We start from the raw sequence: 20,384 nt of genomic DNA on the forward strand, positions 1-20,384 counted from the left end.
ATTAAGATATAATTGTCTTGGCTTCTCAATTCTGAAATCTGTTATTTGGTAAATGTTGTTTTATGAAAGCCACAATAAGTATTTCCTTTCAAATACTGACTTTATTCTCAAATGTGGAAATATTTTGTTAAACAATACAGAAATGATAGTAATACTTAGGGTAAGCATTAACAATATTATTCAGAATGTTATATGGAATTCAGTTGTATACAATACAGCATTTATTAAAGTGTGTCCGAAGCGCTTATAAATAAAGCATCTTCGAGGCAGGCAGATCACTTGAGGTTAGGAGGAAAGCATCCTGGCCAACATGGTGAAACCCCGTCTCTACTAAAAACACAAAAAAATTAGCCAGGCATCACAGCGTGCCCATAGTACCAGCTACTGGGGAGGCTGAGACACAAGAATTGCTTGAACCTGGGAGGTGGAGGTTGCAGTGAGCCAAGATTGCACCACTGCACTCCAGCCTGGGCGACAGAATGGGACTCTGTCTCAAAAAAAAAAAAGAAAAAGAAATAAAGCATCTTATGTAGGAAGTATGGAGAAATAAAAAATGAAGCAATTTGGCCAGGCACGGTGGCTCACACCTGAAATCCTAACACTTTTGGGAGGCTGAGGCGGGCAGATCACTTGAGGTCAGGAGTTCGAGAGCAGCCTGGCCAACATGGTGAAACCCCGTCTGTACTAAAAATACAAAAATTAGCTGGAAAGCGCTTTGACCCGGGAGGCAGAGGTTACAATGAGCTGAGATCATGCCACTGCACTCCAGCCTGGGCAACAGAGTGAGACTACATTAAATGAAATAATTTTTAAAAATGAAGCAGTTTGGCCAGGTATAGGAAGTGTCTCATATAGGAAATACGGAGTAATAAAAAAAGAGGCAATTTGGCTGGATGCGGTGGCTTATGCCTGTAATCCCAGCACTTTGGGAGGCCGAGGATCCCTTGAGCTCAGGAGTTCAAGACCGCCTGGGCAACATGATGAAACCCCCTCTCTACCAAAAAATACAAAAACTTAGCCTGACCTGGTGGTGTGTGTCTGTGTCCTAGCTCCTCCGGGGCTGAGGTGGCAGGATCGGTTGAGGCCAGGGGGCGGATGTTGCAGTGAACTGAGAGATCTGGCTACTGTACTCCACCCCAGGTGACAGAGTGAGACTCTGTCTCAAAAAGAAGGGAAAAAAAAGAAATAATTTAATGATCTGAGATAGACTTGGTTGGCTTTACCACTTAACTTGCTTTGAGACCTTGGTCAAGGTCCATTCTTTTCGTCTCTTTGGAAGTATATTTTGAGTACTTACACTATGTGCCAGGCACTGTGCTACATGTTCTGAATATACAATGCAGAACAAAACTATTACGATCCCTACTATCTGGAGAATCTAATGGAAGAGACAAACATTAAACACTTAAGTAAATTTAAAATTTAGATGGTCCTAAGTGCTAGGAAGAAAAAGAACAAGGTACAATAAGATGTAGTAACCAGTAGGACATAGTTTGTGCATGGACCAGGTACGTTTAAGCCAAAAAAACGAATAGTAGGAGTTACCCAAACAGAGTGAAGGAGTTTTCCAGGAGAAGAGAACAGCATGTACCAAGGTCCTAAAGCCTTCAATTCTTCAAAAGGAATTAGAAAGAAGGCCAGTTTGGTTTCAGTGTGTAACCATGAGGGAAAGAGGCAGGAGGAAGAGATCAGGCAGGTCCTGGTAGGCCATGTTAAATGAGTGTAGTTTTTATTTTAAGTGCAGTGGAAAACCAGATAAGGTTTTAAGCAGGAGAGTAACAAGATGAGATTTACCTTTTTTGAAAGATTACTCTGGCTGTTACGTGAAGAATGGATCAGGAGTTCGAGACCAGCCTGACCAACATGGCGAAACCCCATCTCTACTAAAAATACAAAATTAGCCAGGCACAGTGGCACATGCCTTTAATCCCAACTACTCGGGAGGCTGAGGCAGGAGAATCACTTGAACCCGGGAGGCGGAGGTTGCAGGGAGCCGAGATCATGTCATTGCACTCCAGCCTGGGCAACAAGAGCAAAACTACATCTCAAAAAAAAAAAAAAAAAGAATGGACTGGAGTGTATATTCTTGGAAGCAAGAGCATGAGTCTGTGGTTAGAAGAGAGGTCAAGGTAGAGAGAGATACGTATATAATGCCGTAGGAATAGGTAAAATTACCTAGAGAGCTCAAGTCTCTAGGAACTCCCAACTTTAGAAGTCAGGCAGAGGGAAAAAGGTGTTCCAAAATTTTTTTTTTAAAAAAAGAGAGTATTGGCCAGGCACGGTGGCTCAAGCCTGTAATCCCAGCTCTTTGGGAGGCCGAGGTCAGGAGATCACGAGATCAGGAGATCGAGACCATCCTGGCTAACACGGTGAAACCCCGTCTCTACTAAAAAATACAAAAAACTAGCCGGGTGGTGGGCGCCTGTAGTCCCAGCTACTCAGGAGGCTGAGGCAGGAGAATGGCGTAAACCCGGGAGGTGGAGCTTGCAGTGAGCTGAGATCCGGCCACTGCACTCCAGCCTGGGCCACAGAGCGAGACTCCGTCTCAAAAAAAAAAAAAAAAAAAAAGTATTTCAAAGTGGAAATAAATAGGTTGAAACTGTTGAGAGGCCTAATTAGATGAGAACTAAAATATCCTTTGGATTTGGTAACAGAGTTACAATTGCATTTTTATTGAAAATGAAAATGCTTAATTGAGAGTGAATATAACCTTCCAGGTAAAGATGGCAAATTGAACTCATGCATCTAATTTTGCTTGTTCCTGATGCCTCTCTTATACAATCAGGGGATTTTTTTTTAATGGAGTCTCGCTCTGTCACTCAGGCTGGAGTGCAGTGGCACCATCTCAGCTCACTGCAGCCTCCGCCTCCTGGGTTCAAGTGATTCTCCTGCCTCAGCCTCCTGAGTAGCTGGGACTACAGGTGCACACCACCACACCCAGCTAATTTTTAATATTTTTAGTAGAGACAGGGTTTCACCATGTTGGCCAGGCTGGTCTTAAACTCCTGACCTCAAGTGATCCGCCCACCTTGGCCTCCCAAAGTGCTGGGATTACAAGCATGAGCCACCATACCTGGCCTCTTATACAATAAAGATTTTTTTTTTAAGATATAAATCCATGCATATGAGGACAACTGGAGAGGAAAAGATAGCTACAAAAATTTTGGAAACTGGAAAGGAAACAGATAAAGAGGTAACTGACTATAGTAGACTCAGGAAAGCATACACCTAAGCCAGCAGTGGGGAAGGCTGAGAACCAACCCAGTTTATACTATAGCAGTGATTCTGAAGCTTTAGTGTGCATCAGAATCACGTAGAGAACTTGTTAAAACACAAGATGCCAGGAGATGCTAACACTGCTGATTCAGGGACCATATCTGAGAACTACTGCACTAGAAAATCCTAAGTAGGCTCCAGATTGGTTGTACCAGGTACCTCTGGAAGTGTGGGTGAAGAAGGCGGCTAAAATAAGGAAAACTAGTTAAACCTATTTAAGAGCCAGTCAGATATAATAGTAAAATTATATAATTAGTATACTCAGAGATAAAAGAAGATCATGTATCCATGAAGCAAGAACAGACTGCTTTAAAATAGAAATTCAGGGTGGCCACAATAGCTCATGCCTATAATACTAGCACTTTGGGAGGCTGAGGCAGGAGGAACACTTCAGCCCAGAAGTTCAAGACCAACCTGGGCAACATGGCAAGGCCCTGTCTCTACAAAAACAAGAAACAAAGAAAGAAAAATAGTAGGTCATGGTGGTGCCTACCTGTGGTCCCAGCTACTTAGGAGGCTAAGGTGGGAGGATCACTTGATGCCAAAAAGTTGAGACTGTGGTGAGCCCAGTGTTTGTGCAATTGCACTCCAGCCTGGGTGACAGTGAGATCCTGTCTCAAAAAAATTAAACAAAGAAATTCAGGATAAAGAAAAGAGCTTTTGCACAGTAAAAACATATAGTTGAAATTTCTTTTAAACTCCACAGAAAAGTTAGAAGATAAATTAAGGGCTGGGTGCAGTGGCTCATGCCTGAAATCACAGCACTGTGGGAGGCTGAGGTGGGAAGATCACATGAGCCCAGGAATTTGAGATCAGCCTGGGCAGTATAGTGAGACTTCATCTTTACTAAAAATTGAGGAAAAAAAAAAAAAAAAAAAAGCCAAGCATGGTGTCATGCTCCTGTAGTCCCAGCAACTTAGTAGGCTAAGCCAGGAGGATTGCTTCAGCTCAAGAATTCAAGACCAGCCTGGGCAACATAGTGACACCTTGTCTCTAATAAAAATAAAAAATTAGTGAGGTGTGGTGGCACATGCCTGTAGTCCCAGCTACAAAGGAGGCTGAGGTGGGAGGATCACTTAAGCCCAGGAGGTCCAGGCCACAGTGAGCCATGATTGTGCCACTGAACTGCAGCCTGGACAACAGAGCAAGACCCTGTCTCAAAAAAAGATGAATTAAGGTACTGTCTCATAGAATTGAGCAAAAAGTTGTATAATTGGAGAGAAAGGGCAAAAACAATTTAGAGGCCAGGTGTGGTGGCTCATGCCTGTAATCCTAGCACTTTGGGAGGCCAAGGCGGGCAATCACCTGAGGTTAGGGGTTCAAGACCAGCCTGGCCAACATGATGAAACACCATCTCTACTAAAAATACAAAAATTAGCCGGGCGTGGTGGCACATGCTTGCAATCCCAGCTACTCAGGAGGCTGAGGCAGGAGAATTGCTTGAACCCAGAAGGCGGAAGTTGCAGTGAGCTGAGATTGCACCACTGTACTCCAACCTGGGTGATAGAGTGAGACTCTGTCTCAAAAAAAAAAAAAAAAATTAGAATTCAGTCTAAACTCCAAATAACAGGAAGGAGTTTGAGAAAGAGAGAAAGCAAAGTTGATGAAATCTTCAACACTATAGTTTATAGTTTAGGAAGTTTTCCCATAACTGGAGGATACCCATTTCTTTGAGGTGAATGCAGCTCGTAGCCCAGGCACCGGAGTGCGATGGCGAGATCCAGCTCACTGCTCCCGCCTCCCGGAGACCGGGCCATTCTCTGTCTCAGCCTCCTGATCCTTCCAGAACTTAGCCGCCACCTCCCACGGCTATTTTGTATTTTTTTAGTAGAGGAGCCAGGAGTTTCACCGTGTTAGCCAGGGATGGTCTTGATCTCCTGTGGCCACAGTGATCCGCCTGTCTTGGCCTCCCAAGTGCTAAGGATTACGAGCGAACCACCAGCGCTGGCTTGAATACCATTTCTATAATTTTTTTTTTTTTTTTTTTGAGACAGAGTTTCACTCTTGTTGCCCAGGCTGGAGTACAATAGCACAATCTCAGCTCACCACAACCTCCACGCCCCCCACAACTTCCGCCTCCTAGGTTCAAGCAATTCTCCTGTCTCAGCCTCCCAAGTAGCTGGGATTACAGGCATGTGCCACCACACCCAACTAATTTTGTATTTTTAGTAGAGACAGGGTTTTTCCATATTGGTCAGGCTGGTCTCGAACTCCCGACCTCAGGTGATCCACCTGCCTCAGCCTCCCAAAATGCTGGGATTATAGGTGTGAGCCACTGCGCCTGGCCACAAATTTCTAGATTGAAAGAGCAAATTGGGGGAAAAAAGATCCATGCCAGGGTAGACATTGTGAAATTTCTGAACACAGGGAACCATCATTACCTACCTCAGGAAGCTGCAGTGTTAGTTGCCTCTGATTTTTGACAAGCATGGGGAGATGGGGGCTGTTCATACAAGGCCAGCTTCAAGTGTCCAGTCAAATAAAAGCATCCTTGCACGTCCTTTAGGGAACTACTAGGCAGGTCAAATAATGACAGTTCTCTGGGAATGGGGCATTGAAGGAGCTCCAAACTCATTTTGTATCCTCCAGTGGCTGCCAACATGAGGTTTTCACAGTGATTGTGGCCTGTTGGTTTTCAAGGCTACCATAGAGCTGGAGGACAACAAACGGGTACACCGCAAATTAAAACACCACAAAGGTAACTGTTCTTGTTGAGATTCAGCTATTTTTCTTGATTAAGTGCTATGTGTATAAGCTTTTGGCTAACTTCCGAAGTTCTGAAAAAGCTCATTTTGACTATTTTTGTCAATGTTTTCATTCTTTTTGTGAAGATGATTTTCAGAGGTCCTTACCGTGTTTTTTTTTTTTTTTTTTTTTTTTTTTTGGCTGATATCACCAACATGTAGCTTTTTAAGTTTAGGTTAATTAAATAATTAAGCCTAGGCAACATAGCAGGAGGCTGAGGTGGGAAGATTACATGAACACAGGAGGTTGAGGCTACAGTGAGCTATGATCACATCACTACATTCCTGCCTGGGTGGCAGAGCGAGACCCTGACTCTTTAAAAAAAAAAAAAAAAGGCCGGGCGCGGTGGCTCAAGCCTGTAATCCCAGCACTTTGGGAGGCCGAGACGGGCGGATCACGAGGTCAGGAGATCGAGACCATCCTGGCTAGCACAGTGAAACCCCGTCTCTACTAAAAAATACAAAAAATTAGCCGGGCGAGGTGGCGGGCGCCTGTAGTCCCAGCTACTCGGGAGGCTGAGGCAGGAGAATGGCGGGAACCCGGGAGGCGGAGCTTGCAGTGAGCTGAGATCCGGCCACTGCACTCCAGCCCGGGCGACAGAGTGAGACCCCATCTCAAAAAAAAAAAAAAAAAAGTTTAATTAATTAAATTCCTTAGGTTCACTAACAATTTTTCTTTTTCTTTCTTACTTATTCTTTTGGTAGAGATGGGGTTTCACCATGTTGCCCAGGCTGGTCTCGAACTCCTGAGCTCAGGTGATCCGCCTGCCTCAACCTTCCAAAGTGTTGGGATTACAGGCGTGAGCCACTGCACCTGGCCCCATTTTTCTTTCTTTTTTTAGTCAGTGTCTCACTCTTCTCACCCAAGCTGTAGTGAACTGGTGCCATTATAGCTTACTGCAGCCTCAGACTCCTGGGCTCACGTAGTCCTCTCACCTCGGCCTCCCAAACAGGGGGGATTACAGGCATAAGCCACTGTGCCCCACCCTTACTAGCCATTTTTCAAATGCTGAAAAGCCTCATGTGACTAGTGATTACACCATTGGACAACTCAGATACAGAACATTTCTATCATCTTGAAGTTCTGTTGGACAGAGTTGCTTTAAGGAATTATCCTCATTATAAAATGATGAGTATACTGAGGTTCAAAAAGATTAATTCATTCAGACTTTCTGAGACTCCAAAGCTTCATGTTGTTTACCTCCAACCTTCTCTTGGTGCTTTCCAGCTTTTTCATGTTGGGGAATACATAAAAATGCTATTTGTATAGAGCACACTGGGGTAAATGGATGTGACTAAAAGATCATCAGCCCCTAGTCTCCTGCTGCTCTTGTCTCTACATACCCAGCCCAGGAATGAGGAGGATCCACAGCTCAGCACACTTAACCTGATCATGCAGTTCTGCTGTACATTATAACAGTGATTCTCAAAGTGTGGTTCCAAGACTTGAAGCATCAGCATTACCTGGGAGCATGTTAGCAATATGCATTCTCAGGTGCCATCCCCATCCCCATCCCAGACCTAATGAATCAGAAATTCTGGGAGTGGGGTTAAGCAGTTTGTAGTTAAACAAGCCCTCCAGGTGATTCTGATACACATAAAAGCTTATTCAATGAGTAGTGCTAGGAAAATTGGTTGTCCATTATGGGACAATACAGACACACAGTGAAACAATGTGTAATATATATATTAAATGCCTGGAAAATCAATAACAAAAGTTGTATCCTCAATACCACCTTTTGTACCCCTCTTCAGAGATACTGCTAAGTGAATCAGGTAATTTTTACATATTTTATATCGAACTAACATACATTTTGTAGGTTTCCTCACTTTAATTTTATGTTCAAATGCCCCTCAACAAGTGAACATCCTTTTCTTCAGCTTTGTTGTAATATTTAGATATTATGGTTATTAATTCACTGTCTAATAGAATTAGTAAATTGAACAAAAGCTTCAGTACCAAGACACAAAATCTCTCTATATATATTTTCTTTGTGGTTCTTAACTTTCTAAAGGTCATTGACTCCTTGCAGAATGTGTTACTAGAAATGGATATTCTGACTGAACACATTGGCTCATGCGTGTAATCCCAGCACTTGGGAGGCCAAGGCGAGCGGATCACTTGAGGTCAGGAGTTTGAGACCAGCCTGACCAATATGGTGAAACCCTCTCAAATACAAGAATTAGCTTGGCATGGTGGTGCATGCCTGTAGTCCCAGCTACTCAGGAGGCTGAGGCACAAGAATCACTTGAACCCAGAAGGCAGAGGTTGCAGTGAGCAGAGATTGCACCACTGCACTCCAGCCTGGGCAACAGAGTGAGACTCCCTCTCAAAAAAAAAAAAAAGAAAGAAAGAAAAGAAGTTGATATTTCACCAGAAAAATGTACCTGTATCTAATATTTTGAATACAATTTCAGAATACCTTGATTTAATTGTAATGGGACAAAGATTTAGTTAGAAGTTCATGTTTTGTAGGATATTGCATATTTCTAGTTTCATTGCTTGCTTTTTAAAAAAATTAACTTGTTCCTTTTTTCCTCCTACTTGTAACTCTAAGGTGGATACATTGCAAATAGCCTAGCAATCATGACAGATGCACTTCATATGTTAACTGACCTAAGCGCCATCATACTCACCCTGCTTGCTTTGTGGCTATCATCAAAATCACCAACCAAAAGATTCACCTTTGGATTTCATCGCTTAGGTAGGTAGTTGGCGTTTCTTTTGTTTTATAATGTTTTATAGTAAAACCACAATGAACTATAACCCTGATTAACTGAACTCGTTCCAGTGATACATTGTTTGAACAAAGCAAATGAAAATAGATAAACAAGATTTATTCAAAAACATCTTTGCCAGGGTACATTCAGCCCAGTCAGCTAAACAGTTTACACATATAAAATTATATGATAATCATTAATCTTCAAACGTTGTTCCCTGTGTCCTGAAGATATCATCAGAAAAAAGTTTACTTTCAGTTAATTGAACAAAGCAAAACCACATGGGTTTAACCCATTAGTGAGCATTAGCTTCTCCCTTTTACTTCAGATATTTCAGCCAAAGCTACCATGGCTTAGATTTTAAGCAGAGCTATCACATGTAAATGTATACTGTGTGGCTGAACTTGACTGCAGCCATTGTATCAACATAAGTGTGCAAATGCACACATATTTTTATTTGCCTGTTTTGAACAATATTAAAGTTTATAGAGTTAAAATCATACATTGTGATCTACACAGCTCTGCTTCTTACTGTATTACTGTTTTTAAATTTTTTGCTTATTTTGAAAATATATATAAAATAATTACCTGAACTATTATATGAAGTAACATTTATCCAGAGTCAGAATGCAAAAGTTGACATTTAAGTAGCTTCAGCAAAACTTGCCTCAAAGAACTAGAGTTAATATCTGATAATTTCATTTTGTAGGAATACTGATGCTCCTGGCTAATATATCAATCAATTCCTCATCTTCTTTGTTATTTTTTAGCCTAAAAAAATCTTAGACTGTAGATTTTTTGTTTGTTTCTTTGCCTATGTTTTCTTTGTATTTGTTGTTTGATTTTGCTTTTAAGACAGAGTCTTGCTCTGTTGCCCAGGCTGGAGTGCAGTAAACTTTTTGTTTCTTTACCTGTGTTTTCTTTGTATTTGTTTTTTGTTTTTGCTTTTAAGACAGAGTCTTATTCTGTTGCCCAGGCTGGAGTGCATTGGTGTGATCTTCTTGCTCTGTTGCCTAGGCTGGAGTGCAGTGGTGTGATCTCAGCTCACTACAACCTCCACCTTCCAGGCTCAAGTGATCCTTCCACCTCAGCCTCCCGAGTAGCTGGGACTATCAGTGTGCACCAGCATGCCCGGCTAATTTTTGTGTTTTTTGTAGAGACAGGGTCTCCCTACAAGGGAGTCATCCCTTGCCCAGGCTGATGTCAAACTCCTGTGCTCAAGCCATCCTCCTACCTTGGCCTTCCAAAGTGCTGGGATTACAGGTGTGAGCCACCATAACCGGCCCACAGCATCTAGGACTTCTTACTTAGTGACTAGGTCTTCTGGTGCAAAATTTTGACACTGTACCTAAATGGTGATATTCCAAGTAGCTATCCAGGTCATTGGGTGGAAAAATTATTTAGCATCCCCAGCCCTCAGTACTCTCAGCTACTGTACAAAAGAGCTAAAGCCCCAAGTGAAGTTTTTCTTTTGTTAAGCTACTGCATAATGCATGTGAATGTGTTCGTGGTGGGTGTGATGGCTCACGTCTGTAATCCCAGCACTTTGGGAGGCTGAGGCAGGTGGATCACCTGAGATCAGGAGTTCAAGACCAGCCTGGCCAACATGGTGAAACCCTGTATCTACTAAAAATACAAAAAATTAGCTGGGCATGGTGGTGCATGCCTGTAATCCCAGCTACTCAGGAAGCTGAGGCAGGAGAACCGCTTGATCCTGGGAGGCAGAGGTTGCAATGAGCCTAGATCATGCCAGTCCACTCCATTCTGGGCAGCAGAGTAAGACTCTGTCTCAAAAAAAAAAAAAGAATGTGTTCCTAAAAGAAACCCCACTGCTTCTCAACATATTATATAGTCATTTGTTTACTGGTTGCCTTGGGATTTTTAAACAGCTTCAAAATTATTTTTAAATATTAATTTTTTTGTGATTTAAATACCTGCAGTTAAGATCTAAAATGTAAACATATCATCATGGAATGGGAATCTTTTAACGCTGTTTGAGAGAGTACATTTATATAGTCCTGTGGTTCTTAAACTCTTTTAGGTTATAAACCCCTTGGAATTCTGATGAAAGCACTCCCTCAGAAACATGCAATAACAGAATATAGAAGATGCTACACATATAAGAACCCATAATGATGAAAATTCTGTTAAAGAAGTACTTAGTGTTTGTTCTACATAGTCACTTTGCTTCTTCATAAATAAGTACTGTGTAAAAATAAGAGAGAATAGAACTGACTGGTCCTATTGTGTCTCTGGAATTTTCTATAGAAAGTCAAATCTTTCCCTTTCCTTAAAAGTACTAAGTTCCAAGAAGGTAGACCAGACAGCACCATTTGATTCCTGTCTCTCTGAGAGTCCATTAAAATAAAAACATAGAGGTACCAAAACACCAAAGAGAATTACATGATTGGGTTACCAATAAACAAATTTCCAGAAATTTTTGGAAGTTGTAAAGTAGATAGGAGTGGGTTGAAGGAGAAAACAAGCCAAGAAGCAATGTGTAGAACATACTCTGAACTAGGAACTGGACCAGCCCAACAGATCTTAAGGCTTAGGGACAGAGATGAGCAGAAATGAGAATTGGGGCTGAAAACAGGGAAGATTAATTGAATAAATGGGAAGCCATTCCCAGTGGTCACTATGCCCCTGCCTCCCTTCCTACTCCTACTTCTACTCGGGCAGCTTACACTTTCCCCCAGGTAAAACACCAGATATTTCTTCTAGAAAAAAAACTGAACAAAATGTTTGGGGAAAACTGAGAATTAGTGTGGATGTTGATGTTCCAAAATAAGTCTTATTTTTACTAGAATTCAGAGTTCTGCCACCTCATATCCTGATTCTCCATCTACTCACCCTAAAGGAATATAGTTCTCTGCCCTGCCCTACACCCCATATTAATAACCATTTTAGGCTGGACATGGTGGCTTATGCCTGCAATCCCAGCATTGTGGGAGGCTGATGCAGAAGGATCCCTTGAGCCCAGAAGTTCGAGACCAGCCTGGGCAACATAGGAAGACCCTGTCTCTACCAAAAAATATTATTTCAATTCATTTCTGGCTTATCCTTCCAGCGTTTCCTTTTTATAAAGGATAGTTTCCCTATCCTTCTGCCCTAAGTATGAATAGACAACCAAGAATCTTCCAGCATGTGGGAAGAACCAGCAGCATGAACTAAAATGATCAAAACTAAACTAACAGAAAAATTAACCCTAAAGGAAAGAGAGGTAACTTAAAGAACCAGAAGAGGCTGGGCGCGGTGGTTTACGCCTGTAATTCTAGCACTTTCGGAGGCCAAGGTGGGCTGATCGCCTGAAGCCAGGAGTTTGAGACCAGCCTAGCCAACATGGTGAAACCCTGTTTCTACTAAAAATACAAAACCTAGCTGGGCATGGTGGTGCCCACCTGTAATACCAGCTGCCTGGGAGGCTAAGACAGGAGAATCACTTGAACCTGGGAGGTGGAGCTTGCAGTGAGCCAAGATCCAGCCACTGCACTTCAGCCTGGGCAACAGAGTGAGACAATGTCTCAAAAGAAAAGAACAGAACCAGGAGAAAAGTTTTTAAATTATCTTATTAATGTGCTCAGAATAATAAAACAGTAAAATGTTTTAGAAAAATAAACACAAGAATAGCTCTTTGAAATTAAAATTATTCCTGAAATTTATTTTTTATTTATACCAGTTATTTTTTTTGAGAGCCTCACTCTGTCACCCAGGCTGGAGTGCAGTGCCGCGATCTTGGCTCACTGCAACCTCTGCCTTCCGGGTTGAAGTGATTGTTGTGCCTCAGCCTCCGGAGTAGCTGGGCTTACAGGTGTGGACCACCATGCCCGGCTAATTTTTGTGTTTTTAGTAGAGACAGGGCTTCATCATGTTGGCCAGGCTGGTCTTGAACTCCTGACCTTAGGTGATCCGCCTGTCTCGACCTCCCAAAGTGTTGGAATTACAGGCATGAGCCACTGCGCCCAGCCTATTTTTTTTCTTTTCTTTTCTTTTCTTTTTGAGACAGAGTCTTGCTTTGTCACCCAGGCTGGAGTGCAGTGGTGGGATCTTTTTTTTGAGAGAGTCCCACTCTGTCACCCAGGCTGGAGTACAATGGCATGGTCTCAGCTCTCTGTAACCTCTGCTTCCGGGGTTCAAGCAGTTCTCCCACCTCAGCCTTTGGAGTAGCTGGAATTACAGGTGCGTGCCACCACACCCGGCTAATTTTTGTATTTTTAGTAGAGATGGGGTTTCACTATGTTGGCCAGGCTGGTCTTGAACTCCTGACCTCGTGATTCATCCGCCTCGACCTCCCAAAATGCTGGGATTACAAGCGTGAGCCACTGCGCCTGGCCTAGTGGTGGGATCTTGACTGTGCAACCTCCGCCTCCTGGGTTCAAGCAACTTGTGCCTCAGCCTCTCAAGTAGCTGGGACCACAGGCATGCCCCACCACACCAGGCTAATATATATATATATGTATTTGTTTTAGTAGAGGTGGAGATTCACCATGTTGGCCAGGCTGGTCTCGAACTCCTGGCCTTAAGTGATCCACCCACCTCAGCCTGCCAAAGTGTTGGCATTACAGGCGTGAGCCACTGCACCCAGCCATTCCCGAAATTAAAATTTATTTTATTTTATTTTATTTTTTTGAGACAGGGTCTCACTCTGTCACCCAGGCTGTAGTGCAGTGGCACCATCATAGCTTACTGCAACCTCAAACTCCTGGGCTCAAGGGATCCTCCCACCTCAGCTTATCCTAAGTAGTTGGGACTATAGGCACACGCCACTGGGCCCTGCTATCTTATTTTATTTTATTTTATTTACTTATTTATTTTTATTTTTATTTTTTGGTAAAGACAGAGCTTCACTTTTTTGCCCAGGTTGGTTTCGAACTCCTGGGCTCAAGTGTTTCTCCTGCCTTGGCCTTCCAGAGTGCTGAGATAACAGGCATGAGCCACTGTGCCTGGCCAAAATTTTTATTTTTAACAGAAGGCCTAGGCTGGGTGCAGTGTCTCACACTTGTAATCCTAGCACTTTGGGAGGCTGAGGTGGGAGGACTGCATGAAGCCAGGACTTCAAGACCAGCCTGGGCAACCAAGTGAGAGCCCATCTCTACAAAAATTTTAAAAATTAGCTAGGTATGGTGGTATGTTTCTGTAGTCCCAGCTGAAGCAAGAGGATTGCTTGAGCCCAGTAGTTTGAGGCTGCAGTGAGCTGTGGTTGTACCACTGTACTCAGGCCTGAGGGACAGAGCAAGACTCCACCTCTAAAAAAAAAAAAGGCCTCACTCCTGTAATCCTAGCACTTTGGGAAGCCAAAGCAGAAGGATTGCTTGAGGCCAGAAGTTTGAGACCAGCCAGGGCAACATGGCGAAACCCCGTCTTTACCAAAAATACAAAAATTAGCTGAGTGTGGTAGCACACACTGTAGCCCCAGGTACTCGGGAGGCTGAGGTGGGAGGATAATTTGAGCCCAGGAAGTGGAGGTTGCAGTGAGCCGAGATCACATCATTGCACTCCAGTCTCAGTGACAGCCAGATCGCATCACCAAAAAAAAAAAAAAACTAGAAAACATAGTCAAGAAAGTCTTCCAGACTACAGAACAAGAAGATGTGATAGGAACAGGAGGAAAAAGTTAAAAACTATAAAAGAACAATCTAGGAAATCCAAAGCCTTATTTATTTATGTATTTATTTATTGAGACAGAGTCTCGCTCTGTCCCCCAGGCTGGAGTCCAGTGACGCCATCTCGGCTCACTGCAACCTCCGCCTCCTGAGTTCAGGCGATTCTCCTGCCTCAGCCTCCTGAGTAGCTGAGACTACAGGCACACGCCACCACACCCAGCCAATTTTTGTATTTTTAGTAGAGACAGGGCTTCACATTGTTGGTCAGAATGGTCTGGATCTCCTGACTTCATGATCCACCCACCTCGGCCTCCCAGAGTGCTGGGAATATAGGCATGAGCCACTGCCCCCAGCCAAGTCTTACTATTAAGAACCTCAGAAAAATATAACTTAAAAAATAAAAAGAAGTAGCCACTTCATGCATATGGTATTTCTTTTTGAGGTGTTGAACATGTTCTGGAATTAGTAGTGATGATGGCTGCATAACCTTGTACATGTACTGAAAACCACTGAATTGTACATTTTAAAATGGTGAATTTTGTTACATGAATTTTATCTCAATTTTTTAAAGTCATCTAAAAAAATGAAAGGTAGGGAATTGTTAAAGATATAGATAGATGGGTATTTCCAGAGCTAAGGAGGTACTCAAGCTTCACACTGAAACTTTTGGGATCTTCTTTTCTCTGTTTTGTATTCTAAATCCCCTGTATCCCCTCTAGATATGAGGGGATATCTAGATATAGACCTTATTTCACTTATTCTGCTCTATGAAGTAATGGTAGAGATTTGGGAGAAAAAACTTAGTTTGCTTGAGGAAGATTCAAAGATACATAGAATTTGATTAATAAAGCTGTAAACCAAAGCAGTTGGTGTCCCTGAGTTCCACAGTACCATTGCTTCAGAGTAATCTCTTAAAGTTCTATGGAGAGAGATATATTTACATTTGGACACACTTAAGTAGGGTAGCTTATGTGATCTTTAATTCCAGACTTGGAGATTCAGGTCCTGAAGAACTTTACAGAGGGAATCCCTACAAGAAACTTGGTTTGTTACCATTGTTGTTGATTTTGTTTTGATGACATGGCAGCGTGGGACAGGGATGGGTTTTCTCTCTGTTGACTTATTTTGTAAATATGCAAAACATGTTGCAAAAGTCAAATTTTATTTTATTAATTAATTTATTTATTTGAGAGTGGGTCTCACTCTGTTGCCCAGACTGGAGTGCAGTGGAGTGATCTCAGCCCCCTGCAGCCTTGATCTCCTAGGCTCAAGCAATCCTCCCACCTCAGCCCCTCGAGTAGCTGGGACTGGGACCACAGGCGTGCACCACCATGCCTGGCTAACTTTTGTATTTTTTGTAGAGACGAGGTTTTGCCATGTTTCCTAGGCTGGTTTCAAACTCCTGGGCTCAAGTGATCCACCCACCTTGGCCTCCCAAAGTGCTGGAATTACAGGGATAAGCCATCGTGCCTGGCCAAAAATTATTTTTTAAAAGAAAACACAGAGAAGTCTTGCTTTCATTCCCCTCCACTCCATCCCCCCATCCCATTCCATAGGAGTAGACCCTTTTAATTGGTTTCTGGCCTATCCTTCCAGCACTTCCTTTTGAAAACATAAGGAAATACATATATATGTTCATATCCTGCTTCTTACCACCCTTTTTTATGCAATAGGTAGTATACTGTATACCCAACTCTAGACCTGGAGGCAGTGATTCTATATAGAGTTCCACCTCCAGGAGATCACTTTATAACAGTACATAGAAGCTTCTGGTTTGAAAATGTCAGAGCTTAAAGAAGGAGAACAACCACTTAACTCTTCAGAAAGAAGTAATATTCCCTTGCTCCTTTTGAATAAAAATTGAACACAGGATATTGTCTTGGCATTCTGCACGAGGAAGCAGAAAATTAGATTTCCTGGAAATTTCTTCTATACTGAAGAATGAAATTTTATACTCTATCTGACAATAGTAAATATCAAACCATAGCTTAGCTGTAATTGCCATTTTAGTTGTTATATGGATGTGTTTTCTACTTTATTTATTTATTTATTTATTTTTGAGACAGAGTCTCGCTCTGTCGCCCAGGCTGGAGTGCAGTGGCCAGATCTCAGCTCACTGCAAGCTCCGCCTCCCGGGTTTACGCCATTCTCCTGCCTCAGCCTCCCAAGTAGCTGGGACTACAGGTGCCCGCCACCTCGCCCGGCTAGTTTTTTGTATTTTTTAGTAGAGATGGGGTTTCACCATGTTAGCCAGGATGGTCTCGATCTCCTGACCTCGTGATCCGCCCATCTCGGCCTCCTAAAGTGCTGGGATTACAGGCTTGAGCCACCGTACCCGGCCTCTGTAGGCTTTAGATTGGTTTATATTTATGTATGGACTATTGATTGTAGACTTTTTTTTTTCCTTTTTTTTTTTTTTTGAGATGGAGTTTTGCTCTTGTCACCCAGGCTGGAGTGCAATGACGTGATCTCAGCTCACCGCAACCTCTACCTCCCGGGTTCAAGCGATTCTCCTGCCTGAGCCTCCCAAGTAGCTGGGATTACAGGCGTGTGCCACCATGCCCAGCTGAGTTTTGTATTTTTAATAGAGACGGGGTTTCACCATGTTGGCCAGGCTAGTCTTGAACTCTTGATCTCAGGTGATCCGCCCGCCGCAGCCTCCCAAAGTGCTGGGATTACAGTCATGAGCCACCGCGCCTGGCTGATTATAGACTTTTGATTGGTATTGACAAGGACCCATGAGAAACAACAAAGAGAAGTCGTCGAGAGAACAGACCCTGAGACTAATAGTTTGGCTCAAGCCCTGGCCCCCTAACTTCCTACCAGTTTGACCTTGGGCAAGTTACCTGACATCTTTGTGCCTCCATTTTCTATTTGTAAAAGGAAGCTAATAATAGTGCCTACCTCAAAATAGAGTTATTACAATTATTAAATGAGTTAATATTTGTAAAGTAATTAGAAAAATGCCTGGCACTTCAAAAGCAGCCTTCATTTATTCTTTGGAAATAATTTTCAATGAATTCAAGGTTTATATGTAGCTTTTAGGCATATATACATAAATGTCACTGTAAACTGTAGGATATCCGATCTTTAAAATTTTTTGGTTAAATTTCATCATAATATGGTAACAAATCACATTTATTGCTTTTAGGTGTTAGTGATAAAACAGTTTGTCAGTTTTAGTCCCTTACGTAATGGAACAGAGAAATACGATGAGCCCAGTGGGAGAAAGCCGGAGAGATTCTTGTCAGTCTCTACTTTCACCTTTTGTTTCTTTTGAGTTACTACATGTTTTTGACACTGACTTTTGCCTACGAATAGTTTTGAAGTACCAATAAAAATGGGTTCTCACCCAAGTGAGAATAGTTTTGCTAAAAAGGTAGAAATAAAAGAAATTGAAGGGGCAATTCTACTTGATGGTAAAACAGTGATGTTGTTATCTGCTATTCACCTTTTAGTTTTCTCCTCTTCCCATTAGTTCTTTCTGTATAGTTTAAACTGAATCTGGAATTTTCTTAATAGAGAATTAGCTTTACATGATCAAGTACTGTCCATTTAGTTACTCTGGAGACTATGACTTCCCCTCTCAGCTCCTCCAAATGGTCTGGAGTGAAGAAGGAATCATTTTTGTTTCTTCTGTAACCCAAAGATTAGCTATTTTTTCTTATTTTTAAATTTTTATTTATTTTTATTTTATTTTATTTTAACTTTTTAGAGATTGAGTTTTGCTCTTGTTGCCCAGGCTGGAGTGCAATGGCACAATCTCAGCTCACTGCAACCTCTGCCTCCTGGGTTCAAGCAATTCTCCTGCCTCAGCCTCCCAAGTAGCTGGGATTATAGGCATGCACCACCACGCCTGGCTAATTTTGTCTTTTTAGTAGAGATGGGATTTCTCCATGTTGGTCAGGCTGGTCTTGAACTCCTAACCTCAGGTAATCTGCCCACCTCGGCCTCCCACCTCCCAAAGTGCTGAGATTACAGGCGTGAGCCACCATGCACGGCCTGGTTTTTTTGTTGTTGTTGTTTTGTTTTGAGTTCACGATCTGTTTGTTTGTTTGTTTGTTTGAGATGGAGTCTTGCTCTGTCACCCAGGCTGGAGTGCAGCGGCTTGATCTTGGCTCACTGCAACCTGTGCCTCCCAGATTGAAGCGATTCTCCTGCCTTAGCCTCTCGAGTAGCTGGGACTGCAGGCGCCCACCACCACGCCCAACTAGTTTTTGTATTTTTAGTAGAGACAGGGTTTCACCATATTGGCCATGCTGGTCTCAAACTCCTGATCTTGTGATCCGCCCGCCTCGGCCTCCCAAAGTGCTGGGATTATAGGCATGAGCCACCGTGCCCAGTGAGTCCATGATATTCTAAAAGGATTAGCTTTTATTGAATAAAATACAAAATGAGGAAATGAAACTTAATTTCGGGTTTTCTTTTGTCCTGTTGATCTAGGGTAAATAGTTTTACTGTACCTTTGCTTCTCCTTGTGTAATAAAGAGTTTTTAATATTTACTTCTAATATTGTGGTTAATGTCAAATTATAGCTGATACATGTATCTAATTTGGATTATCTAGTAGTATTCAATAAAAGTATATTATACATGTGAAGGGGTATAGAAACTGATAGTAGACAAACAGGCAGATGTATTTCTGAAATTTTTGTGTAAATTATCTTTAGATGAATGGAGTCTTTTTTTTTTTTTTTTTTTTTTTTTTTTAAAAACAGGGGCTTGTTCTGTTTTCCAGGCTGGAATGCAGTGGCACCATCATAGCTCACTGCACCCTTGAACTCCTGAGCTCTAGAAATCTTACCCTCATAGCCTCCAGAGTAGCTAGGACTGCATGCACATACCACCATACCCAGCTCATTTTTTAATTTTTTGTACAGACATGGTCTTGCTTTGTTGCCCAGGCCGGTCCTGAACTCCTAGCTTCAAGTTATCCTTCCACCTCAGTCTCCCAAAGTGCTGGGATTACAACCATAAGCCATTGCACCAGGCCTGATGAATGGAACCTTTTAAAGTCACTAATAGTCCAGGCACTGTGGCTCATATCTCTAATCCCAGCACTTTGGGAGGCCAAGACAGGAGGATCACTTGAGCCTAGGAGTTGGAGACCAGCCTGGGCAACATAGTGAGACCCCAAAAGAAAATTTAGCAGATGTGGTGGCACACGCCTGTGGTCCCAGCTACTTGAGAGGCTAAGATAGGAAGATTGCTTGGGCCCAGGAGGTTGAGGCTGCAGTGAGCCATGTTTAGGCCACTGCACTCTAGCCTGGGTGACAGAGCAAGACCCTGTCTCAAAAAAACAAAAAAATATAGGCTGGGTGTGGTGGCTCATGCCTGTAATCCTAGCACTTTGGGAGGCCGAGGCGAGCAAATCACCTGGGCTTGGAGTTCGAGACCAGCCTGACCAACATGGAGAAACCCCATCTCAACTAAAAATACATGTGGCACATGCTTGTAATCCCAGCTACTCAGGAGACTGAGGCGGGAGAATCGCTTGAACCTGGAAGGTGGAGGTTGCAGTGAGCCGAGATTGTGCTATTGTACTCTAGCCTGGGCAACAAGAGTGAAACTGCGTCTCAAAAAAAAGAAAAGTAAAAAGTCACTAATGTAAAAATATGTAATGAAGAATTGTTTTTAGAATGAAATCACCCCTGTTTGATTTGTTTATAAGTTTGGATTTTTTTTTAAAAAAGGATTTGTGTCTGTGAATGACAGATATTAGTAGTATCATCCTCTAAGTTTATTTCATGTTCTCATAACAATTTATATGTGGTTAACAGCATTTATCACATCTTTTATAGCTTTTTTTTTTTTTTTGAGACAGAGTCTCGCTCTGTTGCCCAGGCTGGAGTGCGGTGACACGATCAGGGCTCACTGCACGCTCCACCTCCCGGGTTCACGCCATTCTCTTGCCTCAGCCTCCCGAGTAGCTGGGACTACAGGCGCTCACCATCACGCCTGGCTAATTTTTATTTTTTTTGTATTTTTAGTAGAGACAAGGTTTCACCGTGTTAGCCAGGATGGTCTCAATCTTCTGACCT

The 20,384-nt window shown here is 42.6% G+C and overlaps 1 protein-coding gene across 5 annotated transcripts in view; it reads left to right on the forward strand.

The window, feature by feature from the left end:
• SLC30A4 (solute carrier family 30 member 4) overlaps nucleotides 1-20,384 on the forward strand; it is a 52,258-nt gene that overhangs the window by 9,967 nt on the left and 21,907 nt on the right. For 3 of the 5 annotated variants that reach the window (XM_021940531.2, XM_021940529.2, XM_021940530.2), the window contains exon 3: nucleotides 8,579-8,725. The exons of 1 other annotated variant lie outside the window; for it this stretch is intronic. In XM_021940531.2, coding sequence (XP_021796223.1) covers nucleotides 8,579-8,725 — 147 coding nt within the window. Of the gene's footprint in view, nucleotides 1-8,578; nucleotides 8,726-19,081; nucleotides 20,198-20,384 lie in introns of those variants that run through there. One more of the 5 variants, XM_031668754.1, reaches the window with a different exon arrangement.

Source organism: Papio anubis, chromosome 7, assembly GCF_008728515.1.
Source record: "Papio anubis isolate 15944 chromosome 7, Panubis1.0, whole genome shotgun sequence".
NCBI classification, from domain to species: Eukaryota; Metazoa; Chordata; class Mammalia; order Primates; family Cercopithecidae; genus Papio; species Papio anubis.